Source organism: Eleginops maclovinus, chromosome 17 (genome assembly GCF_036324505.1).
Source record: "Eleginops maclovinus isolate JMC-PN-2008 ecotype Puerto Natales chromosome 17, JC_Emac_rtc_rv5, whole genome shotgun sequence".
NCBI classification, from domain to species: Eukaryota; Metazoa; Chordata; class Actinopteri; order Perciformes; family Eleginopidae; genus Eleginops; species Eleginops maclovinus.
This window is the reverse complement of record NC_086365.1, coordinates 15,901,163-15,928,913: the sequence shown is the minus strand read 5'-3', so window position 1 is coordinate 15,928,913 and position 27,751 is coordinate 15,901,163. Positions and strand designations below refer to the sequence as shown.

General features: G+C 41.0%; 1 protein-coding gene across 2 annotated transcripts in view; it reads right to left on the bottom strand.

Moving 5' to 3' along the window:
* LOC134879049 (plexin-B2-like) overlaps window positions 1-27,751 on the bottom strand; it is a 119,423-nt gene that overhangs the window by 8,157 nt on the left and 83,515 nt on the right. For both annotated transcript variants that reach the window (XM_063905304.1, XM_063905305.1), the window contains exons 4-31: window positions 17,027-17,541; window positions 16,439-16,765; window positions 15,816-15,954; window positions 15,576-15,721; window positions 15,323-15,502; window positions 14,774-14,908; window positions 13,305-13,405; window positions 13,093-13,219; window positions 9,609-9,777; window positions 9,259-9,370; window positions 9,048-9,159; window positions 8,556-8,657; window positions 8,380-8,475; window positions 7,911-7,998; window positions 7,533-7,696; window positions 5,454-5,602; window positions 5,128-5,263; window positions 3,824-3,960; window positions 3,565-3,738; window positions 3,149-3,260; window positions 2,667-2,876; window positions 2,349-2,432; window positions 2,137-2,232; window positions 1,652-1,788; window positions 1,464-1,564; window positions 906-1,135; window positions 419-600; window positions 119-185 (exon numbers count right to left, since the gene is read on the bottom strand). In XM_063905304.1, coding sequence (XP_063761374.1) covers window positions 119-185; window positions 419-600; window positions 906-1,135; window positions 1,464-1,564; window positions 1,652-1,788; window positions 2,137-2,232; window positions 2,349-2,432; window positions 2,667-2,876; window positions 3,149-3,260; window positions 3,565-3,738; window positions 3,824-3,960; window positions 5,128-5,263; window positions 5,454-5,602; window positions 7,533-7,696; window positions 7,911-7,998; window positions 8,380-8,475; window positions 8,556-8,657; window positions 9,048-9,159; window positions 9,259-9,370; window positions 9,609-9,777; window positions 13,093-13,219; window positions 13,305-13,405; window positions 14,774-14,908; window positions 15,323-15,502; window positions 15,576-15,721; window positions 15,816-15,954; window positions 16,439-16,765; window positions 17,027-17,536 — 4,323 coding nt within the window. In that variant the 5' untranslated portion in view covers window positions 17,537-17,541. The remainder of the gene's footprint in view (window positions 1-118; window positions 186-418; window positions 601-905; window positions 1,136-1,463; window positions 1,565-1,651; window positions 1,789-2,136; window positions 2,233-2,348; window positions 2,433-2,666; window positions 2,877-3,148; window positions 3,261-3,564; window positions 3,739-3,823; window positions 3,961-5,127; window positions 5,264-5,453; window positions 5,603-7,532; window positions 7,697-7,910; window positions 7,999-8,379; window positions 8,476-8,555; window positions 8,658-9,047; window positions 9,160-9,258; window positions 9,371-9,608; window positions 9,778-13,092; window positions 13,220-13,304; window positions 13,406-14,773; window positions 14,909-15,322; window positions 15,503-15,575; window positions 15,722-15,815; window positions 15,955-16,438; window positions 16,766-17,026; window positions 17,542-27,751) is intronic.

The window sequence follows — 27,751 nt, the reverse complement described above, 5'->3', positions numbered from 1 at the left end:
ACAAAAAAGGGAGAAAAGGGAACATTTTAAAGAGGCAATTATAACTGGAGGAGGACCAGAGAGAAACAGATCGAAGAGGAGTCAAAACACACTGAGAAATAAAAAATATATCCGTTACCCTGAGGAACTGATAGATACAGATGGACATCCAATTACAGAGCATCCTCTCCACCACCGTCTCTGACCTGCAAACACACACACACACACACACACACACACACACACACACACACACACACACAACACACACACACACACACACACACACACACACACACACACACACACACACACACACACACACACACACACACACACACACACACAGAGGAGTTAGCACCCAGTGTAAACAGCGCCTCGACTCTTTGTGTTTGTTAAATAGCTGAATGTGTTTTTAGTTCCCGTGTTTCCTCCTGACCTGCGCAGCATGAGTTTGGGGTTCTTGCTCTGCACGTGTTCGTCCATCAGCTCCAGCAGCAGCGTCCTCATGATGTCGGTGTAGTACTCCAGCTTCCCGTGCAGCGCCACCGTCAGCAGCGAGGCGAAGTAACCGCGAGCGCGAGCGTTAAAGTCCGGACGGCTCTCCAACGTGCGGATAAACTGAAAAATTACGGAGGATTTTAGATTGAAAACATGACTGCGTTTGAGCAAAAGTGTGACGTACTGATGTTGAAAAGAGGTGTGAATGCAGCTCATAATCCATAAAAGGGAAAAGCTAAAAATAAATACATATTTTCTATTAAAAAAGCCACTTTTAACCAGAAATACATTACAAATTTCCACCTTTTTTGGGAAATAATGTTTAAAAATATTATATATAAAGCTTTTGGACAAGTGGGGGTGCTAGAGTAAAGGTCACTGGGAATAATACATGATTAAAGCCAGAGGAGCTGTATTTGACTCACGTTGATGAGGAAGGGTTTGCTGTTGAGCAGGTTGGAGAACTGGTTCAGAGCCTGAGCCACGATGGCCTTGCGGGCTTCTGGGATTTGTATTTTCCCGGTGATCATGGTGTCGTCGGCGCCGTCCTTCGTGGGCAGGAAGAAGTTCCTGTCGGTGTACGTTTTATAATCCAGGAAGGGGATCCGCGCCTCGCTCAGGTCGCTGGTGTGGTCCTCCATCTCTATCATCAGGTCTGAGGGGAAGAGCGGGGAAACAGACGCCATTATTATCTACATCGTATTTTCATCATTTATAATATTTATTATTATTTTCTTTAATTATATTTATTCACATTATTTCCTTTTTATTTTTATATAACTTTTGGTTAAATAATATTTCTTTTTATTTTGAAATAATCCCTAAAACTCCTTCTGCTTGTCTTTTCTAATCCTTTCATAAACTCTGATGATAAATATGAATCCTAACCAATAAAAACAGATGGAATAAGCACCTTAAATTAGTCTCAGGTTGTAAAAAAGGAGTAGAATAATCAAACATATTTGCACTTGTATATTTCGTACCGGTGAACTCCTTCTTGCAGCGATCCCGGACGCTCTCCTCCAGATTCTCCAGCTGGTGTTTCACCTTCTCGTATTCCCGCTCCGCCTGCTGGCTCTTCCTCCTGTAACACACATACATATATAAATATACTAAACACACACACACACACACACGAGGTATGATGTCCAAATAGATGATTTGATCTGACCTGTAGCAGTAGACGGAGATGGCGATGAAGAGGAGCATCGGGATGATCACAGCGGGGATGATGATGGCCAGAGGGATGTCGTCTTTCCGGGCGTAGTAAACCGACCCCACCATCCACTCACCGTGACCGAACTTCACCTGCAGAGACAGAATATTCATTATTTAAAAAATGATTAAAACAAAAATATATCAAAAAATATTAAAAAAGTACAAAAAATAAAACAGAACATTCTAACTCGGATAAATCAGGAACATTTAGATGTGGGAGTATGTTTTAAAATCCTAACGTACATTGATTTATTATTCTTCCAGCAGCACCACACAAACCACACAGCAGCAGAGTCAATATCCAATGACCCTCTTCCTCCTCAAGTAATGTTAAACCCTTTCAAAATGAGGTCAAGAAAACTGTAATTCTGCACCTCGGGTTTACCCGAATCTGAATCAGCGCGACACATTTATATCTGAAGGTGTGTTTGTGTTTACCACGAGCTCCAGCAGGTCGTTGGTGGTGTCTCTGCGCTGGCGTTTGGATCTGGACCTGGGCTGAGAGGACGGAGCCTCCAGGATCAGCCTATCATCCTGCACACACACACACACACACACACACACACACACACACACACACACACACTATAGGCATTCATTTCTTTACAGCCAAGGAAAGAACAGCACTGCTAACAGGATGTAATGTGTACCTGCAGGATGTTGACGAGACAGGAGGCGTCTCCAACGAACGCCTGCGCCTCTTTGGCCGTCATGGCTTTAGAGAAACCTCGCCCCTGAAAACACGTCAGTCAGTTTTATATCCTTTCACACTTCTTATGTCCCTTAGCTTCTATTTGTTACATTTGTGATCATTGTGAGTCTCTTCCTGCTACACATTTCTCTTTCAGTGCTTTATGTGAGTGTAGGTCTCCTTCCATGACATCATTACACAGATTTTCAAAGTAAAAGCGTGTGTGTGTGTGTGTGTGTGTGTGTGTGTGTGTGTGTGTGTGTGTGTGTGTGCTCACGTTGACGATGATGATGCTGGTCTCGGTGATGATGTTCTTCAGCAGCGGGGTGAAGCTGGGATCCGGATGGTAGTCGAAGCCTTTCAGCTCCTCCTTCTCGTCGTCCATCCAGAGGACGGAGCGCAGCAACGTGCTGTCCACGCAGCAGTTCACCGCCGGAGACAGAAACTGCAGCACCGTGTCGTTCTTACTCAGATACTCCTGCACGAACTACACAGAACAAACAGCTGTGAGACACTTTCATTCAGTTAAAGGGGACATTCTCTGCTGATGTTCAGGTGTATGTCAGTATTTAGTGTCTGTACTGAGCCCAGTCTGCTCTGATTGGTTAACTGGTCGGCTATGTTGTGATTGGTCAACCGCTTAGAGATGTCCCGCCCCTTAGCCCATCAAGTACAATGTGTTGTATTGAAGCGCAAGTGTTCCGTAGTGATGTCACCCTGTTCTGGAACTTTGGTATTTTAGCACGCGCGCACGCTTACCTGTACAGGTGCGGGGTTCTGTGAGAACTCATCGGTGGCGTGCAGGACTTCCATGGTGGCTCTCTGGATCAGATCAAAACCACTTCCCACCACCACAATCCTCCGACCACCGCTACACACACAGGAGAAACAAAAAGAGAAACACAATTATTTTAAAACATATTTTAGCAGAGTTTATTTTTGTCTGGAGCAGCTTCATCCAACCAGAGAACACACACTTTTTATGTCATTATAATTTAAAACATGTTTTGATAAAAAAACAACGACATTATTCTTGGAAATTTCACGTTATTTCCTACAATCTCCCCCCTCCCTCCCTGTATATTCTGAATGTATTTTCTCCTGCAATAGCTCTAATATACCATCATATTTATACAACAGAATCCCATCAAACCTGCGTTTAAAAGCACACTCACCAGAAGAAGCTGCTCTTGGGGTTAAAATCTGTGACCTTGGGGTTTTCAGAGTACTGGTACGCGGTTTGGATTTCCTTCGTCGTGTTTGTCCCGTATCTCACCGTCACCGGCAACATGTCTGAGGGCCCCCGATATTTCCCCGTCTTACACGAGATCTGAGAGCCGAACGTCAGCCTGGTCAGGAGAAAGAAATACGTCTAAATATCCCAAAGTTTCCTCAGAAAGTAAAAGTGTAAAAGTGAAATAAGGAGCTGCTTACACTTCACAGGGAACCCCCCCAATGGAGACGGAGACGTCGTCTATAGTGGCGGTGTCCAGGTCCTCCCCCATGATGGTGATCACTGTCCCTCCTGCTGCTGGACCCTTCACTGGGTGCACAGCTTGGGGATTGGGGTCCTGGAGGAAGAGGGAGATGAATGCTGAGCTATTTTATTTATTCATCTATTTTTTGTTAATATTTTATTTGAATTCATTTTTATTATTTTAATATTTGTTCCTGAATTTAATTGAACATTTTCCAATATTTTCCAGACGTTATTTACACATTTTTAGGTCTTTCAGTGAATTTTGAAGCCAATACTTTTCTACTTTTACTTCAGGATGACTTTAAATGTATTTATCTTAACATTATTAAATCTGTGTTGTTGTTCAGAGACCCCCCCCCCCCCATGTTGTGAAGGAGAACAATTGAAATGAAAACAAAGACCCATCAAACCAAATGGCAGTGACGTGGAAACAAAGGGAAATATAAAATGAGAATCAAACATTAACGGCTGCAGGTAGGAACGCTTTGATCCAAACTAAAGCATATTTGAAAGCGAAATAACTCCTGAAGTATAACTGAAAACAAACTTTTATCAGCTTCTGTGCTTCAGGAATATTAATTAAAGCCGCTCCGTTCTCTGTTTGTTCAGCGGCAAACAAAAACCAGAGCGGATATTAATTCACGGAGGATAAAACGGCTTCGGAGAATTGAGAATCAGCAGCGGAGCTCAGTGTGAGAGAGGGAGAGAAGTTACCGTGCGGTGGAAACAGAAATAAAGAAAGGTGTGAATATATGAGAGCAGAGAGACGACAGAGTGTTCTGTGTCGAGCGGCTTTTGGTTTGTTGGTGTTTCAGATTTGTTCTGGCAGATGCGAGAATAAACAACCAAAGAGAGACGAACTGCAGCTCTGCAAACAACACAACAATACAACACAACACAACAGAACAAACAACACAACAGAACAAACAACACAACAGAACAAACAACACAACAGAACAAACAACACAACAGAACAAACAACACAACAGAACAAACAACACAACACAACAGGAGGGAATAAATCTGTTCCCTGAGACGAAATACAAGCAGACACTTCCAGATTTTGGCAAAAAGGAGAAAACAATATTCAGAATCATAGATGAATTTAGTGCCCCCCGTCTGAAACCAGAGCACAGAGCTGCTCTGATTGGTTAGCTAGCCGGCTCTGTTGTGATTGGTCAACCTGCTTAGAGATGTCCCGCCCCTTAGCCAATGGAAGAACAGGTGTTTTTAGAGCAGTGTGTGTGTTCAGACGTACCCGGTATGTGAATAAGACCTGAGACGTCCCCTTCCTCTCCCCCTCCACGTCCATTTCGACCGGCCCGCTTAGGGAGCGTTCAACCGGGAGGTCGGAGGGGGGGGCTTGCCTTGCAGGGCCGATCTCACACACCACACTGCGGACACAATACACATACTCAAGTTAGAGTAGTATAACCACAGTGAGGGATTTTAGGGGAAACATCTTCCTTAAGTTGTGTGCAAAGTAGTCTTGGTAAGCTGTCCTTCATTTGAGTTAGGTTAGCATCTAAAACACAGGCTGGAGGTGACGCAGAGAGGTGTGCATGTTAGTGTTTCTGGTGTCACCTGGTGGAGACGGAGTATCTGTCCTTCTGTTGCAAACACTCCACTCCGGCCACCGAGATCTTCCTCACGTCGTCGCTCTGGATCCCCATGTTGGAGCCTTTGATGGTCACTGTGATGCGTCCGTTCAGAGGGCCAAACCGAGGGATGATCTGCAGGGGAAGAGGAAAGAGTGACTCGAGCATCTAGCTGGATAATATAATAAATATATCTGATATTATTACATCGGCTATGGCTATGTATAAGCATTTTAGTAGCTTATTGTTAAGGTTTGAGACCTCTGCTATATGGTCTTCAACCCAGAAAATGACTCAGCATTTTATTATTTTCTGTCGCCGTGTGTGGAAGTCAGTGGTTTATTGAACGTTTTTTGGGTTGTTAGCCTGAAATAAGGTCTGTGTTTAACACAAGCTGAAGACATTTTTATTTACGACAAAATACTTCAGTAAATACCACACTGGTGAATTAAAAAATAACAGTTGCTAACAACTGTCTAAATGAGACAACTCAATGTCATAAAGCCCAACATTAGCCTCCTTTAGCTTAGCGGTGGTGACGTGAAGTCATGTGACCGTGCTGTAGTTTCTTTATAGCCCAACATTAGCCTCCTTTAGCTTAGCGGTGGTGACGTGAAGTCATGTGACCGTGCTGTAGTTTCTTTATAGCCCAACATTAGCCTCCTTTAGCTTAGCGGTGGAGACGTGAAGTCATGTGACCGTGCTGTAGTTCCTTTATAGCCCAACATTAGCCGCCTTTAGCTTAGCGGTGGAGACGTGAAGTCATGTGACCGTGCTGTAGTTCCTTTATAGCCCAACATTAGCCTCCTTTAGCTTAGCGGTGGTGACGTGAAGTCATGTGACCGCGCTGTAGTTCCTTTATAGCCCAACATTAGCCGTCTTTAGCTTAGCAGTGGTGACGTGAAGTCATGTGACCGTGCTGTAGTTCCTTTATAGCCCAACATTAGCCTCCTTTAGCTTAGCAGTGGTGACGTGAAGTCATGTGACCATGCTGTAGTTCCTTTATAGCCCAACATTAGCCTCCTTTAGCTTAGCAGTGGTGACGTGAAGTCATGTGACCGTGCTGTAGTTCCTTTATAGCCCAACATTAGCCGCCTTTAGCTTAGCGGTGGTGACGTGAAGTCATGTGACCGTGCTGTAGTTCCTTTATAGCCCAACATTAGCCGCCTTTAGCTTAGCGGTGGTGACGTGAAGTCATGTGACCGTGCTGTAGTTCCTTTATAGCCCAACATTAGCCTCCTTTAGCTTAGCGGTGGTGACGTGAAGTCATGTGACCGTGCTGTAGTTCCTTTATCTATGCAGCTTTGAGGATAAAAACCACGACCAACAGTGAGTTATGTTCTTTTTTGTCATCTCACACAATCTGATTTGCTCACAGATACATTTTAAATCCTCCTCGTCCTCACTCATCCATGTGATTGCTTCCTTGTGTTTTTCCTTGCACAGTTCCTCTCCAGTTATTCCCTCTGAACTCCCTGCATGCAATTTGCTGCGGCATTTATTATTTATTTTTTATCTACACTTCAGACGTGATTCCTGTCAAAAAGTGGTCTGGTGTTCTGTAACAGCGAGGAGGAAGGAGGTGATACTGCATGAATTAACTGCTCACATATCTCTGTATCTGTTCACACCTAGGCAGACTTTAAAATAACATGAACAGATCGCAGCTTCAATCTCTGAGACTGTGGGAGGACTCGCTCTGCTGCGATGCACAGTATAAGAGAAACAGGAACAAAATACTTTTTAAAACCTCTGAAGTTCAGAATCATGTTTTTAGTAGAAATCAAATAAATAATACTAAAATAAATCAAATAAAATAAATAAATTAAACAGTAAATGAAATATAAATATTACATTTTATAATAAGTAAAAAACAAAACAATAAATAAAATAAATAAATAAATAAAATAATAAATAAATAAAATAAATAAAATAAATAAAATAAATAAAATAAATAAATACAAATATTTTATTTCGATATCGAGAGTTTTAGACAAATCATAAATTCTCGTTGTATCCCCGGGGGGTAATTGGATTTGTGATACAGTGGCTTCATTTAACTCACGTCGGTGATCTCGGGGGGCGGACACTGCGCCGGCTGATGGGACGGACACAACTCCCGGTAAACACAGGAATGAGACGACGAACACCAAACACACTCGTACTGAGCAGCAGCGTGTTTACACAGACTGCAGTCCTCCCTGTCCACCGAGCAGTTATACAGGGAGACTGAGGAGGAAGAGGAGGAGGAGGAGAGGAGGAGGAAGAAGAAGAAGTAGTTCAAGTTTATTTACATAATTGGTCTTGCATTGAAATGTAAATAAGACAGAAAGTCAAACAGCGTGATAACTGTGTTCACACTTTCTCTTGATTTGTGTGTGTGTGGGGGAGTGTATGATTAAGAGTGTGTGTATGTGTGTGTTTGCATGAGTGACACACCAACCTGTCAGCGTGCTGTCAATCTTCCTCTCCGTTTCTCTGTCTATAATGTGGAAGGAGACGTTCACCTCCTGCTGCTTATCATAGGAGAACTGAACACACACACACACACACACACACACAGGTTACGTTGCTTTGTGGCCCAATAGGGGGCGCCATCAGCTACAGCTACATGTATTTAACAGTGGATAAGAAGTGTGAGCTTAAGTATAAATGAGACTGCAGGTCAAATACACTTAAAATCACTTAACTATAAATACAGGATGTTTATTTACCACACAAAACTAAAATAAACTGACTCCAGATTTGTATTCACTCCTGAATTAAGCGCTAATGATTCCCTAATTGTAGTAATCATCATTAATGACAGTCTGACTGGATAATGAAGGCCTGGCAGCTTCAAAACATCAACACAGAGAGCTGCTGATGGAAGAAATATATAATAATATATACTTCATTTCCTCCACACTGACCTCATATCCGTTGAATTTGAACTTTGACCCCTGCTCCTGTTTGACTGTCAGCTCCGTGTCCTTCATCAGATCCGTGCCGATGGAAAACCTCTGACCCTGCACACAGAGAGGAGGGTTATTAGGGAAATTAAACACAGTCTTTCATAAATATAATGATAAATGTGGACGGGTCTCACCATGTAAATGTCCAGGTTTCTGCCCTGGAAGCTGATCGGGATCGGGTATCCGACCGGGATCAGGAGCGGCTCCGGAGACTCAAACTGAGGACAGCTGCCAGCCTTCAGCAGAGGAAAAAAAACACAGGAAAATAATTATTATTCATTTGAAATCTCTGCTCTGATTGGTTAGCAGGCCAGCTTGTTGTGATTGGTCAACCGCTTAGAGAAGTCCCGCCCCCTTCACCCTATACAATGTGTCGTATAGAAGCACGAGTGTGCCGATGTCACCCTGTTCCGGAAGTTTGGGGTTCTAGCCTTAGCAGATCATGCACACACACACACACACACACACACACACACACACACACACACACACACACACACACACACACACACACACACACACACACACACACACACACACACACACACACACACACACACACACACACACACACACACACACACACACACACACACACACACACACACACACACACACACACACACCTGTTGTGGTTTGATGATGTGCCCTCCTTCTTCAGTGTCGCTGTCGTCGCTGCAGCTGTGATCCTGAGCGTTCCACTGGCAGCCCCACTCACTGGTTACACACGCTATACACCTGCACACACACACACACACACACAGTATTACACACAGACACGATTTAAGACTGTGTAAGTGTGTGTGTGTGTGTGTGTGTGTTTATCGTGTATCTTACGGTGTGTTCTGGTTCTTCCTGACGGTCGCAGCACAGTTGTAGAAGTGATACTCTCCAGACGTCACTTCGGTGTTGATGTTCACCATCACTCGGACCGGGACGGACACATAGTCTGAAACACACACACACACACACACACACACACACACACACACACACACACACACACACACACACACACACACACACACACACACACACACACACACACACACACACACACACACACACACACACACACACACACACACACACACACACACACACACACACACACACACACACACACACAGGTTAAAAAGTGGCTTCTCCTTTGGGCTTTGTGAATATATTTTTTAACGCCTCCTCACCCTGCTGAGGGGGGGTGGCCGGGATGTCCACGGGGTCGGGCAGTGAACATGTGACCTGCAGCTGACCGTCCTCCAGGATCACCACCCCATTGCTGCTGAAGCTGCCGAACACACACTGCAGCCGGTCAGAGATCCGCAGGGTCGGGAGCGCAGGGATGTGGATATCCACCTGCAGGTCGAAGGAGCGGCAGAGGAACCGTCAGTGTCTTTCTGTCTTTCTGTTGTGTCTTTGAGTCACTTTGTAGACATTTTGTTGACATGTTGAGTCATTTTGTAGACATTCTGGTCTTTAGTAGTAATCTTTCCTCTCTTGTTACGGGTTTTAAAGTTTCCCTTGTAGACATTTGAGTCTTTGTATAATGCTGTGTGTCTTTATGGTCATTTTTGAGTCTGTTTGCTTAGTTTTTTGATCCATTTGAAGTCCTTTTCTGTGTGTTATTCTTAGTAGTTTTGCAGCTCTTCGTTGTCTCTTTGGGTCTCATTTTGTAATACAGTACATATTCTGCAAAGTTGAACTGTAACGATTAAAAAACAGATAAGGAATATCCACGTTTGGCTACTTTTGGCCAATCAATTAAATACTTGACAATGTACTTCATCACTGTAAATCCAATAATGCACAAAGCGGTCATACTTACTGAATATGCATCACTGCACACAATGACCTACAGTAGTTCATCCAGGTATATCAGAGGATATAGGGATTAAAAAGCAAAGCTACTACTAATTACTGTACGAAAACACAACTCTAAGGTACCTGTACCTTGCTTTTTTGGATGAACTACAGCTATCTTTTCCTTCTACTCTTTACATTTAAACCAATAATTTGCATGTGGAATATAAGGTATTAAATGAAAACCACCAAAAAGTATAATAAATAAGGTGAAAAGTTGGAAAAATTGCTTAAAATGCACATGAAATGTTACCACAATAATAACAACAATATAAATAATGATAATAATAATAAAAATAATAGGGAATACTAGTGTGTGTGTGTGTGTGTGTGTGTGTGTGTGTGTGTGTGTGTGTGTCTGTTAATGAGCAACTAAGAGATGTGTGTAAGTAAGAGAAAGAGAAATGCAAATCCATCCCTACCGGCTGACCTTGATAAATAGTGCGTATGTCTGCCTGTGTGTGTGTGTGTGTGTGTGTGTGTGTGTATGTGTGTGTGTGTGTGTGTGTGTGTGTGTTGTAATAATTACTATTCAAACGGAGCTGTTTAAACATCAGCTCTTTCATTAGTCCTCGCTGACCTCCGCTGTTTTTAATTTCCCCGCTGAAGTTTTCATTTCAAACTTTTTGATCTTCGTTGACGGAGAGAGAGAGAAGCTTCTCAATGAATTCACCGGAGACTTCCTCCTCTTTCTAGAACAAATGTAAAGCTGCAGGAAGTTTTCCTTTTAAAGCTGAAATCCCAGCTTCTTATCAGATTAAAAATCACAAACTAGTCCCAAACTCCCTGATTAGGATGCAGCCGGTCGGTCTCTCAGCCGTCAGGAGATTATCTCGTTAGCGGAGGTCAAACTCAGTCGCCTGTTGCCTAAAACCAGCGTCTTCCTCCCAGGATTATCAGGAAATAAAGTCCAAATTAAAACGCTTAGGAGTGCTAATGTGCAATATTTCTGTATTAGAGACTTTTCCTGGATTAGCATCTTTATCTGAAGCATGATGAAACATTAAACCTTCATCAAAATGAGCAGAGATTCAAATTCAAGACGTGATTTCGAGTCAGATTTGGCTACAGAAAAACGAAGATTTCAGAGCAAAAACCTCCAAGAAATAAGAACCCAAACCCTACTAGCTGACCTTGAAAAATTGTGAGTTTATCTGACGGTGTGTGTATGTGTCATCAGTTCGTGTGTGTGTGTGAATGTGCACTAATAATCAAAATTCAAACTGAGCACTTCAAACATCATCTCTCTTCTCTTCCTAACAGGATTTACACAAAATAAAGTCCTAATCAAAACGCTTAGGAGTGCTAAAGGCCCATATTTCTGTCATTGAGAATACAGCAATTCGAGAAATTCATATTGTGAAGCATGATGAGGCATGGAAATGTTATCAAAATTAGCAAAGCTGCAAATTTAGGAACTGATTTCGAGTCAGATTTGGGTACCACATTGAAGATTCAGAGCAAAAACCTCCAAGTTTCAGGTTGCTAAAATCCTTGGCATTTCAAAAATAAAAACACCGCTCTTATTAAAATAATTTCACATTCTGCTGCTTTTTATTTATACTTTTTAGTCAGTTTTTGAGCAAAGGTTTCTGCTTAAACTGCAGGAGAAACTGAAGGCTGAAGTCTCTGCGTTAACGAGGAATAAATCAAAGAGACAGTTGAGCAGGAAGACACTTCTAGACATGCGGCAGCTGACCTTCCTCCCATCATGCCGTTCTCTCGGTGGATAAAAGCGCTCCTCTCTTCACACATTGTGCAGATAAATAACTCTTTTTTGTAGTTTAGCTTCAATTAAGACGTCAGATGTTGATTGGTTTGAGCGGAGTGACAGATGATGTGTTCAGTATGTAGATGAGTGATTTATACAGTCATCAGACATTACAAACATTATGTCTGCGCTGTAATTACAATCAGGTCAGGGTATTATAAACTATATGCAAATAGGAGAGTGATTTCTAAAGTGAAGACTTGGTCTTGGACTTTTTGTGTTGGTAGATATAAGACCTTAAAATAAAAAATAATAACAGATAAATAAAAAGGAAAACAATAAAATTAAATTAAATTAAATAAATTAAAATAAAATAAAATAAAATAAAATAAAATAAAATAAATTAAAATAAAATAAATTAAAATAAAATAAAATAAAATAAATTAAAATAAATTAAAATAAATAAAAATGTTCTTTTTCTTCTTATCTTCTTTCCTTGTCCAAGGATCCTAAAGGTGATAATCATGACTGCTATCATGACTGCTGCTTTGGTAATCTTAATTCAAACCTCCTGAAACCCTCTCACTGTGTTGTCAGCAGATTTTCAAACCGGTTTCTAACCCCCAGTGCGTGGACCCTCTAGGGGCCGCCTCGGGGGAAGGTTGCAAAAGAAATAACGACGTGTGTGATGCATGGTGACATTATGATTTAGGCGTTTCTTTTGGGATGTGAGCCAGATGTATATTCCACACAATCTGAATTATTCCTGCTGACACGAAACACGTCGCGCTGATTCAGCTCAACAAGGTGGAATAATGCCGAGTCACACCCAGAAAGTGCTGATCGCTCTGATGAGTCACATGTGAGGAACAGCAGCGGCACTGTTTGTCATTAGTGACCTTTTTCATTTCTGCTTACGTTACAGCAGATAAAGAAACGGTTTCATGTATTTCTGACACTTTTACTCTTGAGGGGGCCATATTATGCATTTCTTTTGGATTTTAACCTTTGCAGACCGTTTACATGCACTAAAACCTGTATAACACACTGCAGGGAAGGGAAAAGCACTTTATTTTTACTTTGCAACACACTTTTCCTACCTGCTGCGTCTTCCTGCAGCTGAGGTTGGGGGGATCGAAGGCTTGGATCTTAACACACTTCTGATCTGGAGACCACAGCCAGGTGTTGTCCTCCTTCCACCTGCTGCACTCCTTCTTCATGGTGCACCTGTTCGACAAGCAGAGGGTGAGCGAATCAAACATCCCCAGGGGTGGAAAACTCTTAATGTTTGTCTAGAGCTTCTCAGACTCACTTCCCCTCCAGGACACACCAGCCGCAGTACGGGTCCTTCATGGAGACGCAGGACAGACAGTCTGTCTTCAGGTGGCAGGACTGCACCGGCACCTTGGTGATCTGCACACACAAGAGAGGCTTTTATTGTGAAAATCTCAGGCAATGCTTGGTCTTTAATCACATCAGCAGGAAGTGAACGTCACTCTGAATTATATCAGTGTATGTTTCCTGTCGGTGCGTTGAGACGTTCAGAGGAGGGTTGTGATTTAAATCTGATCATTCCTGATTCGTTTCGGGGATTTTATTTTGTAAATGCCTGCAGAAAGAACCAAGGGGACACATCTGTGATGCATTCAGGGACATGTGTTTTACTCTCACAGCAGTCCATTCAATGACTCAGAGATAAATCATGCGTTACACCCAAGATACATTTTAGTGCGGCACGTAAAAGGGAGGTTAGAGTTTTAGAGACAGTGCTCTGTTGGATTATCAGAATACTTTATTGAACCCAGGGGAAATTTGGGTTTTCTAGCTCCATTTCAGAATACAATAAAGAATAGAAAAAAAACAGAATAAAAATATTTGTATAAACATAAAAAAATCTAATCAAATAAAAAGGTACAATAGGATAAATCAAACATGAAAAAAAAAGAAATTAGAGTATGAGTGTGCAATAAAAAAATACAATAATAATAAACATGTAATACAAATTGAATTAAATACAAATTAAATATAAAATGAAATGTAAAATAAATACAAATTAAATTAAAATTAAAATGTGAAATAAATACAAATTAAATTAAAATTAAAATGTGAAATAAATACAAATTAAATTAAAATTAAAATGTGAAATAAATACAAATTAAATTCAGAAAACATAAAATAAAATAAGTGTAAATAAATGTATATAAGTATAAGACGTTACTTGTAAGTCACATTACAATTTAATAAAACATGATATATCAATCACTTCACAGTATTTGTGATTTTGGTTTAATATTCCCTTGTAAAGAGACATCCCGGTATGGACTTAAATCATTAATCTACCCGACAACAAGAACAGGAGGCCGCTTCAATAAATGAATACAAACGAGCAGACGTCAGACGCTGCAGCTTCGTCTCCTGACTTGATGAAAGTGAATCGCCCCTCTTGAAGTAATTAATTCATTTCTAAATCAATAGAATCCATTTCACTTCCACGATAAAGAGACGGCGGGCGGGAGATGAAAGCGGAGCGGGAAACAAAGAGAGAATAAATCAATGGCTGACTTCTGTGAGCTAACGCAGACGGATGTGTTGTTGTTGAATAAAAGATCAAACGAGACACGGGGCATAATTGAAAGGCTCGTTAAGTGATGGATGAAATTTTAAAACAGAAGTAAGCACATGACCTTCCTCACACCGAGGTGACGGATGAAGAGACACGGTTTTAATAAAATAAATAAAAGGAGGAATCAATCGGATGAAGTGTGTGTGAGTGTGTGTGACCTTTTTCTCCGTGGTGATGTAGAGGTGTTGCAGCCCCGTATCGAACAGCAGGTTTTTGTTGACTTTGTCCCCGGTGACGTCGCCCGGCGCCCGGCCGTACACCTCGGGATGAGCCGACAGATGCACCTTCAGCACCTGCAGGAACACACACACTGCATTAACACACCTGCAAAATACTGTGGGTTTTATAGGCTCAATAAATGGTGATTTTTATTCACAAAATGTGACTTTAATGACACTTAATTTAAGGTTTGTTTATCATTTATTCAAATATGATGCAAGAGGGATAATGTATTTTATTTTACAAGTTAAATGTTAAAGAGTGACTCAAATATATATTTATCAAAAATAAAAATAATAATAAACATTAAAACTAAATAAAATCTATAAGAAATAAATAAATAATAATAATAATAATAATAATAATAATAATAATAATAATAATAAATTAATAACAATATGCAATTAATGGATAAAGCAAAGGAGACAAACAAGAAAAAAAAAACAAAACTAAAGAAGTAAATAACTGTAAATAAAGTCAGTGTTTACCTCTCCAGTGGATGTGCCGAGGAACGCCACAGTGTGCCCCATCTCCACGGCCACAGCCACGGCGGTCATGTGACCTTTCCGAGTCAATGAGGGCTTAGACGTCAGGGCGAACTCGGCCTTACTGGCCAACGGGGAGGGCAGGAACTCAGCTCCACATTTATATGCGAGCGCCCTGTTATTCTGAGGGAGCAGAGCAGAAATCAGAACTGAAACGCATAGACATTTAATCACATTAAAGAGGAGGGGTTCTCACCTGGTTGTTGCTGCTGCACAGCTCCTCAGATTTGGACGAGTACGGGGAGTAGACGGCAGGCTTCTCGTTGATGATGCCTTTGTGGCTGTAGCACGCTCCGATTATCTCGACCAGCCGCTTGTTGATGGAGCTCAGCGGGTACATGCCTAAAAACAAGAGAAAACACACGATTTATACCCATTTCCTCAAATATCAAACATCATGTTTTCTGGTAAATCGGACAATTAAAATGAGACTCACACATGGCCGAGCCGAAGGGGTCTTCATCGGAGGTGAAGGTGACGAACAGGACTTTATCGGAGGCTGAAACGACTCCATATTGTCCGGACTCCATCATGGTCTGAGCCAGCACTTCTCCGGGAGCTGTGACATACGCAGCCTGGGGACAGAGAGGCGGATTGAAATGTAATACTGACAATATTTGCAATACACTCAAGGGAATTCAGATGTGAGAGCATTTTAAATCCACATGACGTTGTTATTTAGGTGTATGAAGACACTGTGTGAAGCAATATTGTAAATAACGCTCACTTCCCATGTGGCTGCCAATTAACTTCCTCCATTCTCTAGATTTAGAACATTAATAGAGTGGTGCAGGGATGACGTATTTTTGAAAGACGACCCGGAAGTGAGCTGCATGGGTTCCCTCGACAAAAAAAACGTCGTCACAAAACGTGATCCGATTTTGAGCTATTTTCCAAATTCTTATGGAGAAATCCCACGGACTCTGAGACAAGGGAACCAGAAGTGGTAAAATGCTGACTCACTCCCGGGTTTTAGGACTCATTCCTGCACCACTCTATTGAGCTTGCTTTAAAAACCTCAAAATGTCCACGTGTGTGTGTCCATGTCTGCTGGTCTACCTGCGCCTTGTTGTACTTGTTGCTGGCGCTGCAGTTGAGCTGCAGCTCCGTGTACGAGTAGTACCCCTGGTCGTCCTCGCACATCCGGGAAATGAAGGTGAAGTTCTTGGTGTCCTGGACGCCGAGCGTTCTGGAGAACAGGAAGTAGACGAAGCCGCTGTCCTTGAAGGCGAAGCGGAAGTCGTGCAGGTAGCGCAGCACGAAGGGGTTCGCCTGCACCGCCGACGCCTCGATGATGCTGTCGAACATCACCCAGTCCCCGGAGTCCTGCAGGATCCGCGTGGAGATCAGCTTTGTGCTGTCATGGCTGCCGTAGCCCTTACCCACCTGAGGAGGAGGAGGAAGAGGGAGAGGAAGGAGGAGGAAGAGGGAGAGGAGGAGAAATTCAACTTCATATTATTGTTTACATTTTGCAAGAATAGCTGAAATGTATCTAGCCAATAGAAGCGCGAGTGTTCCATAGTGACGTTGCCATGTTCTGGAACTTAAGATTTTAGCCTCTGCAGACCGTTTACATGCACTAAAACCCATAGAACACGAGAGGGAAACCCCCCCCAAAAAACATAATATGTCATCCGTTTCGCCTACCAGGAAGACGGTGAAGTTGTCCCGGTCCTTGGTGAAGTGTGACATCACTCCCACCACGGAGACGCTCTCCTCGGCGCTCGCCACGTACGACTTCTCGCCCTTGGAGTCGCTGAAGTAGATCACCTGATCCACGTCGCTCAGGTTCCTCAGGGAGCAGATCCCCCGGTACACGCTGCCGCACACCACCAGACGGTCCCGCGCCTCCTGCACCAGCAGCAGCTTGTTGTGGTTGTCCGTGTCCGTCGCCTCCTCGCAGGTGTCCGTGACGGGCGGCGTGCACTGCCGGTTGTCCCGCCTCGGTCCGGTCTCGGTGCGGGACTCAATCTGCAGGTCGGGGGTCAGCTGGTACAGGTGGTTCACGGCGCCGACGTACAGCCGGCCCGATCGAGCGTCCGTCACCACGTTGTTGATGAGCGTCTCCGAGGAGAAGGAGTCCATGTTTTTACTGTGGGAGGGGAGGACTGTCGCCAGGGCAACCAGGGCAAACTGCCACGCCCACCACCGCTCCATCACGTCTGCAGGGAACAAAAAAGGAGAGATAAAGTAGAATTTTTAGTACGTATTTGTTTTGAAGAGAAGTTTGTTTATAGCTAAACTGGATAACCAAGGACAATTCAGACTGAATATTTGGGGGTTTTGGACCGATGCTCAGACGCAATGCGACATGTAAAGACCTCACTCGGGGCTCTGGGACGAGGATTTGTCAATTATTTGGGACAATAAACACTAAACAATAAAGCAATTAACCCAGAATTGTAAACTGTTGTGCTCACGCTGCTTCTGACAATAAACCCACTGAACTCTGAACACAGCTCTCATCTTTTAAACAAAGCAGAACATTTTACAGCGGCACAAACTCGAGGAGAAACTCGGGAGGAATAACGAGGAGCTTCTCATTAAAAACAGGAACTACTTTTACTGCAGAAAAGATGAGAGGAGGAAGAAGAGGAAGAGGAAGTGGAGGTGTAAGGGGGTCACTGAGCCAGATTAGATTAGCAAAGACAAAAGAAGAAAGTGTGTGTGTGTGTGTGTGTATGTGTGTGTGTGTGTGTGTGTGTGTGTGTGTGTGTGTGTGTGTTTGTGTGTGTGTGTGTGTGTGTGTGTGTGACTGAGTGTAGCAATTAGTTTTCTGACACACGGAGCTTCTCCTTCCATTAGTCTGTGAGGCTGTGTTTAATTATAGCGGAGGTCTGTGGCTGTAACACAAGTAGAAACTGCACAAACACTCATGCAACTACCGGGTTATTTTTAGGTCATTTACACTCCTAATATCAGCCTCTAAATTTCACTAAATGCATCATAAATATGTCTTAATTAAAGCTGCATTTCCTCTGCTTCTTCCTGTCCTATCATGCTCATTTATTCACCTGATGAGACATTTTTATTGCACAATCATTGGCTCTTTCAGATGGTTCTGATCGGCTTTTAACTTTCTCCAAATTGAGTTCACTTCAGTTCGCTTCAGTGCAAAAAAAGGGGGATTTATTAGTGTGGAAAGTCTTATCTCGGTACCACCTGCTCTCCCAAATTACCTCTCCAGCCGATACCAGGAGTTAATGACGGCGGTGCAGAGTTTAGAAAGTGTGACTTCTTTTACGATTAAGATTTCCACTGCAAGTGTTTCTTTAATTGTGAATATTACAATTAAATAAGGACCTTAAAAGTGCATTGATTTAATAATCCAATTACCTACTCTGAAACTTTCCAATCAATCTACACTTTTATATAAGTTTAATGCATCTGATTTATACTGATGTTCGTTAACGGGATCGGTCCCTAGCAAATAAAAAAATGACCAAATCAATAAAATGGATAAATGACTAAATAAATATTTTAAAATAATTAAATAAATTGTTATACATTTAAAAAATAAAATAAATAAATTGCTAAATTAATTAATTATAATCGCCAATATTAATAATACACAAACAATTAAATGGACAAATAAATAAAACATAAATTGCTAAATAATGTTTAAAAAAGACACAAAAACAAGAAATAAATCACCAAATAAAAAATAACGTGTTATATTTTGTTTGCATAAAATCTGAAAATGAACAGAAAAAATATTAGCAATATTTCACATAACATAGTACTCAAGTAAAGCTCCTGTAAATTGAAAATAATGGCAGTACTTGAGTTATTTTCCACCTCTTATATCTGTAAAAAGCTCTTAAGCCAAATAATAATAAATAATATTTTATAAACTGATATTTTGTTCGTAAAAATCGCAATCTGAATTTTAACTTTGCAATATTTCTCTCTCAAATTAAGAACAACATATCCATAGTACCATAGAAGTTCACACACTTTAATTACAGTACTTGAGTGGATTTATATCCCTTATAACCCTTTATATCAGTATAAATCTTACTTTGAACATAGCTGTGTTTCATTCCCATTACACAATAACAGCCCTCCTCTCTGACCCTTCTCTGTGTCGCTGTCATTAATCTCCGCCTACATTAAAGTATAAATATACTGCAGGTACCTCGCCTCCTCTCACAGGACCTGTATAAATGTTTGCATCTGCCACATGAAAGAAACCCGTCTTCAGTTTCCTTTCTGTCTCTGCTCTCGTTCCCCTCAATGCCTCATTTGATTTCTTTCATCCTCAGGCTTTCTCTCTGGTGTCAGCACTGCAATAAACGGGGAGTCAGAGGTGTGGAGGGTGTGTTTCTGTTATTTATGTTGCAGGTTGACTTTAAAAATCTTTACTTATGTAACGGGAGGACGTTTTGGCTCCAGGTTAGTTTAGAGGACTTTGATTTTCATAGAAAACAAGACCACCACTGATACGATAAGCAGTCTATAGGCCTACTTCACTTATTACTGCATTTGACCTTCCATTATATCTTTCTCACTCTTCTATTTCTTTATTTATCTTGTAATGTCTTAAGTAAAGTCTATGTTCCTGTTTTTTACAAGATGAGAAGAGCCTTTTTGCAGCAGTTAATTGTGAAAAGACTAAACAGACAAACAATAGTCCTATTTCCCCAAATATCTCATGTAAACAATACGTCTTTTTTGCTTGTCTTGCATGTCATAACATCCTGCAGCGATATTAAACACAGCAGAGGTGACATTTCATTACGAGCAAGAAAGTGTTCTCTCAAATCACACCTGGAGGCTGTGAATTCATGAGGAGTAACAATAGCCGCTGTGATAGCTAGTTAGCAACGAGAGCTAGTTAGCAATTATAGCTAGTTAGCAACGACAGTTAGCTGTACTAAAATCAGGACAGACTGCTCTATTTACCCTATGAAACTGAAGAAGAAGAAGCCTGTGTGACAATGTGGCATAAATGTTGTTTTCCACTTGACATTAAACCTGTCTCAACAATAAATACTCTTAGTTAGCTTAGATGCTACTTTTGAACTTACACTGTGTCTCATTAGGACACTTCCCTTAGTACACTGCACCAAATCATAACAGACTGCTTAATTAACCCTATACATGTAAAGTGGCTGGCTTAGGACACAAGTGTGTTACTTAAATAGTGAACAATAATCCATGTTTAACTTCTACTTTTAGAGTGCTGTTACTCCGACAGTAGCTTATTGTGGCTAATTCAGCTTCATAGCCAAGATGGTGGTTGCTGAGTGCAAAAAGTGCACCTTCCAGGTACTTCTAAGTGCATTTTTCCATACTTTGCATTAGGACAGACTAATGCACTCAAAATAGCACAAAGGTCTGCAGGCTGAGACACTGAATTACACACCAACATCTGGAGAGACAGACAGGCTTTACAGACAGACAGTATCGTAGATGGAGGTTTAGATCATCCCTGAGGATCTTGTGTCGGTTTGGTTTGAACACGTTCCCGCGGGTGAGGATGTAAAGACAGAGCTGGAGAGACAATGTGAATTACAAAGAGCAGTTAGAAAGAGAAAAGCTTGGAGAGGTTGGAGAGAGACAGTCTGAGAGGGTTTTTATTCCCCTGGCTTCGGCTCTGGCAGACATTCCGGGATTTAGTTTTACTCCAAACTTTTTTTCAGCAGAGGGGTCAGCGCCGAAGACTCTCACAAAGTACGCACTCGGGATTTTAATGAGTCATAGATTGCTGTCGTTCTCTGTCCTGTGGATATACGAGAGTGTGTGTGTGTGTGTGTGTGTGTGTGTGTGTGTGTGTGTGTGTGTATTTTATCCCTGTGGTTAAGTACGTTTTCTACCAGATATGTTTTGCTGTAGCAGCCAATTTGTTCTCACACACACACTGACTCAGCTGTAATGCAATACTTTAGCAGACTGTTTGTTAAACTCTGTCGCTGCGAATCTAAATATGGCACATTTTAAACTCCTATTAGACAGATACGGGTGTGTTACAGAGTAAAACATGAACAAGCAATAGCAGAGAAAGGCTTTTTGCAGCAACATTTTCTGGTTATTTTTTTAACGATTTGGTCTAGAGAATAGTGAAAATAAGATGTAATCCTCACAGCATCATCCAGCAACGTGACCTCAAGGAAAGCATGCTACTTTGGAGAGTGTACATGCATTTCATGTCTTTATTGCATATTAAATGCCTTTTCAGTATTTATTGTCACACACTGACTCAGCTGTCATGCTATACTCAAGCAGACTATTACGCCCAATGTAAACTCCCAGCACACAGATACAGGAGTGTTTACGGATGGAAAAAGGGGCAAAAATTTGCAATAAAATGGGGTTTTGCAAGAAAGGAAGACATCCTAGCAGCATTTATTGACCTGCTGGATGTTTCTGAATCATTTTGTCTGGAATATTTGCACAAATGAGATGTATAGGCAGATAGAAGCATGCTACTTTAAGGACATTTCACATGCATTTCCTGTCTTTATTGGGTGTTTTTCAACAAAACTAAATTGGTTCTGTTGACAAAAGCAAACGGTTTGGGTTGAAAACAACTTCATTTGTTAGGTAAATTAAGTTAAATATGTATATTATGATGCAGGCTGTAAAAAACACCTGTTTACTTGCAATTTTCTTCGGCAAAAACAACTTGTTTTTTTCTTCAATTTCTTGCTCTAAACTTTGACACCGTCGAGAAAAGGATTTCTTGTTCACGGCTAATCATTTTCCTCTCATTCACATTCACGGCGACCGCTGGGCTCCATTAGCCATTCATGGCACCGTGCTGCAGGAACATTGAAGCTGATTGGCCGGGCCTGCGGGGGATACGAGCGATATGATTGGCCGCGCCCGGGGGAAATTGAGTTCTTATTGGCGGTAATGAAGAGGCCTGGAGGAGAGCGAGGCTGAGACGAAGTGAGCATAAAACTGAAAGACCGAAGAGGATCACACACACACACACACACACACACACACACACACACACACACACACACACACACACACACACACACACACACACACACACACACACACACACACACACACACACACACACACACACACACACACACACACACACACACACACACACACACACACACACACACACACACACACACACACACACACACACACAGAGTCCATGAGGAGCTTCCAGACGTGCATAAATAGAGGAAAAAACAATATGTAATTTCTAGAAAACATCTGTATGCTTTATAAATCAGATGTCTAGCAAGAAAATATGTCTGGGTCGCCAGATGTTTGTTAAGGTAACATATTTATATATATATTTGAAATTATAGAACTGATTTTGCATCACAAATGCTTGTATGAGTGGTTAAAAGTACCTTAGAATAGATTTTATTAGGTGTATTTGTGATACTTATACACAAACAACCCTTAAAATGTAAAACCTAACATGTTTAGACACAAGTAAAAGCCTTAAAACACTTAAAGAAAATCAAATAACACAACATTTCTTTGAGGAAATACGTCGTTATCGGGATGCTATGATAGGATTCATCATCACAAAATATTCACACTGACATTTTCTATAGATAATGATCATTTATGTGGTTGTAATGATCTAATAAAAGAAGAGCTGGAAAAGTTTTAAAATGTAGTAAAAATGACATGAAAACACGTTACGACTGTCCATAATCTAAGTACATGGAGCCACCACATGAGATGCATCAGTCTGGGACTCTATAAGCCCTCTAATTGTGCAAAATGTGCAAAAGGGACATCATTTGTTTGCCGCTGAAACCTGAGAGGATGCATATAACTACAGTCCTCACCCCCCCGCTCCGTAATAATCTGTAAGTGCACATCATTACACGATGACAAAGTAAGACCCGCTAATAAGTCGACCTTTGAGGAGAGGATTAGTCTGATGATAGAAGGTCTGAGAGGCCGGCAGTTACTCTGCAGACTGAGGACACACACACACACACACACACACACACACTCGTCTCTGTATAGTACCAGTGGGTAATGTCTCAGCGGGGACACAGCGAGCGGAAAACAAACAAAAGACTGAGAAGAGACACAGAGGAACGACTGTGTGAGGACAAAGATTCAATGGGCTGTAAATACAGGAACTCATTAACCAGTTACACTCACACAAACCCACTGGTAGTATTGGAAAAACCAACAGCAAAAAGTGGTGTGTTACCATTTGTATGACAGAAATGAGGGCATATAGAACAGCGTTTCCCTCATTAGTTCATCAGGAAACACAACATCTAAAGCTCTATTGAAGATTTTTGAGCAAAGGGGCTCAAAAGCTGAAGCTAAATGGTTGGTAAAATACATTTTGAATACTTTCTGTTGAGTGTTTGGGCCACTTGTAAGTTTTTAGCTAGTTGGTTAGTCGGTTATGGCTAGGTAACTTGGTGTTTGCTAATTATGGTCAAAAACCAAAATGACCACCACAAAAAATCAAAACTCAAGGTATTTTAAATAATATTTCACATTACTGACCCTCATTTTCATTAATATATACGTAGTTGTTTAGCTTTTAATTATTTCAAGTGGTTTTTGCATGAATTAGACATAATAGGGACCTTAGATAATCCATTTTCCAAGCATGAAAGCAATAAAATCAACTGGAAATGAAATACCTTTGGGCTTTTTGGCCATTTTCAGGCAGTAGATTAATTGAAAATGGCTTATAAAAGGTTTATAAAAGGGTTTAAGAAAGCAGAACGCATCTGGAATTGGAAGTTTTAAGGGTGGTGCATCCAAGGACACCAAGAAATCTGCCACTGGTCTGAGTAATTTCATTATTTTTCACAAAGGAAACAACACATTTAGACAGATTGGCTTTTAGTTTGGCTCCGGGGTTTATTTATTTTGGTAAATTGGACGCTTTTTGTCTTTGAACACTGCTCTCCCACTGATTGCGACTGGGAAATACTTTTACATATAAAGAGTAAAGAACTAAATGCAAGGAAGTGTTCCTCGTGATGGATTACCGATCGAAAGCGGGTGCAAATTTATTTTCCCAGGGCTCTGAAATGAAGTGCAATCCACCGACGGCCGGCGAGGAAGCAAATCAATCTCCTTAAATAAATATGACTTTCCATCAAAGCACGTTTTCAGGTGAAAGACAGGAAACACAGAGAACAAGATCCCATTTCACACACAGATTAATTCCTCTGTAATGCAAATGTAATTTAACGTGTGTGTGTGTGTGTGTGGTTGACCCGCTGTGGGAGACAAACATTTCACAGCTTGGGTTAATGTGCATCATGGGTGTAATGGAACTGTAATATGGATGTCAAATCTGTGCAATACTGGTGTAATAATAGTGTGTTATGGGCGATATTCAGGTGTAATATTGGTGTTTTGTGTAATGATGGCGTAATAACGGTGTAATATGGGCGAAATGTATGTGTTATACAGGTGTCCTTTTGTCCTCTTCATTAAAGGTGATTGATTTGCTTCCCTGCAGATTGAGCTGTACTTTCCTCTAATTATCTCTCACTAAAAACTTTTAGAAAGCCTCCGCTGCGCTCTTGTCTCTGTCAGGGTTCCCGCAGTAATTAAAGGATGTTGTTGCAGCTTCCTGTTTGCCGTTCGGATCACGAGAGGATAACTGTCAGAGTCCTGACAGCTCACTGAGACTCATCGCTAAATCCTTCTGAAGTCAGGACCGAAGTTTTCTGTCGACTTAACAGACTCCAGATCCTGCTGATGTTGTTCAAAAAGCAAACTGAACATGAATTAAAAAGAAATAGAGACGCAAGAGCCTGGCAGGTGTCCTGTCACTTTAAAGAGTTACTGATCTAAAAGTGTTGGTTTTAGTTCTTCACTGGTTGGAGATAAACTACCAGTATTTTACTTCAGTTATTATTTGTTTAACCAGGGGAGTCTTATTGAGACGAGGAAACTCCTTTTCTATATCAGATTTATATTTAAAATTAATTGTATTGCCAACATATTAGTTTAATGATGATATTCTGATTTTGTGTTTTAAAAAGAAATGAATTATTTGTATTAAAAAAACAAAAATAAGTGATTTATTTTTTATTATATTTTTCCTCACTTCAGAAAAAACCGGTCTAAAGATTTTAATAAGACTAATTTTATGAATTTAAATGTATTACTTTAATAATTGTTTTATGTATTTTTTACATTTATTTTATTATTGTTCTTTTTTTTCCCCTCACTTAAAAAAAACAGCTTTTGGAAATATGGATTTTTTAGGACTTTTATTGTGAAGTTCATTTTCTTGTTTATTTGGAGCACATTATGAAGGGTAATAATGAACCTTGATCTCAAACTTTCTCCAGTATTTTAAACTCCGTCACAAAGGAATATTTCTCCCTAATTGTGCTGTCATTAATAAATAATTAGCTCCCCTTTAACGACCTGAATATCAAGCAACTTAAATGCATGAAACATGATTAAAAAATGTTGATTTCTGATGGCTGATGCAGATATGTGTTTATTAAAAGCCACCAGAGGCAGATGCTGTGCTCATTACCCACATTATGAGTCAAATCAGAACACCGTGCTGATTATAGACTATCTCGTTAATCGCCTCACTTCCTGAATGGAAATTAAAAACCTCTAGATATCATCTTTCGAAGACGTATTCTGGAGGAACTGGATTGGAAATAAGACTGTAGGGCAGATTATATGAGGATACATTTAAGTGAAGAAGGGTCAGAGAGACTTTCTTTAACGCATGCATGAAATGGTTTGTGTTTAGATGCGTTTAAAGGAGGAATCCGGAATCCGATCCAGCAGACCTACAGCTTCTTCTCCAGCATGGAGGAACACAATTGAGCACATCACTTTATTATAAAAGCTGTGTCCAAAAAAAATGAGCACATGGAGCTTTGTGTGTTTGTAAGCACGGTCCAGGCTTTTATTTTGAAAAACTTTTCTGAACTTTTAAAATCGCAATTCTGCTCAATTTCTACATAAACATAGACGGGAAGAAAGAGGGGAGGATAATTAACAAGGAAGGCTGTGTTTCAGAGTGTGTGTGTGTGTGTGTGTGTGTGTGTGTGTGTGTGTGTGTGTGTGTGTGTGTGTGTGTGTAGACAGAAGGAAAGAAGGAGAGATTGTTCTTTCAGCCAGAAGACCGAGGAGATAGAGCCCCTCATTCCTGCTCAGATTAAAGGATTTAGGGCAAGAAGCCTTATTACAGAGCCAGAGAAACAGGGTGGAAGAGGGAGAGCGTCCTCCCCCCTTTTCTCCCCCGCTGATTAACGCACAGATAACACTCCCTCCCAGGCAGAAAGCTGCAGGAAGCCAACTCCACACACACACACACACACACACACACACACACACACACACACACACACACACACACACACACACACACACACACACACACACACACACACACACACACACACACACACACACACACACACACACACACACACACACACACACACACACACACACACACACACACACACACACACACACACACACACTCATTAAAATCCACAAACATAACAATGGCTTCTCTGAGTTTTCAGAGGATTTTGACCTGTTGGACCGCACACCACCTCGCTGTGTTGGCAGTGTATAAAGAACCCTTACGTGTGTGTGTGTGTGTGTGTGTGTGTGTGTGTGTACAAGTCTAATTAATTAGAAAAGGCTATGCCAATAATCTTCAAGCATAGTAGGTAGCGTTTACTGATTAAGATGTGTAAAAAAAGACTAGATGTAATATTTTAGCCTGAGGTATCAGAGAAACGTGGTATTTTAAAATACTGAATTTAACAAAATAAGCTAAGTTATAAATGTTCAATAAAAACAAAATTGAATGAAATATTTGTAGTAATATCTAATTAGAAAAAATGTCAAAATATAAATAAAACAAAACAACGAAACAAAAGAAATTAAACAAAAACTCAGAAAAAATATAAAATAAAATAGAATTATTAATATAAACATAAGTTAAAGAGAAATATTGAGAAAAGGGTTGAATTCATTTAAAAAATATGAATGAAAAATAAGAAGTTAGAGTAAAATATCCCAAAAAAGGATCAAATAGAAATAGAAATAGAAACAAAAGAAGTTAAAGTATGCTGTTTGTGGGATTAAGTACAAATAAACTGTATATTTTAATGTACTTTATCCTGAGTAAATCACCGTTTAATGTAGCAGTTATTCCAGATGTTGCTGTAAACCATATATCTGTCACCTGTGCTGCTGTTCTTCAGGAACACATCTTTTTGCTCTGGTTCAACTTCCACACTGCAGCCTGTATGCTCCTGAACACGTCTCCTCTCCTCGGGGTGGATCTTCATATCTATTTAAGGCTGCCATCCATACCCAACACCTCCATGCTCTGACGGCAGGCGTCATGCGGAGCTACAAGACTCACATTTACATCTCGTCTCACAGTTTCGAGCGGCG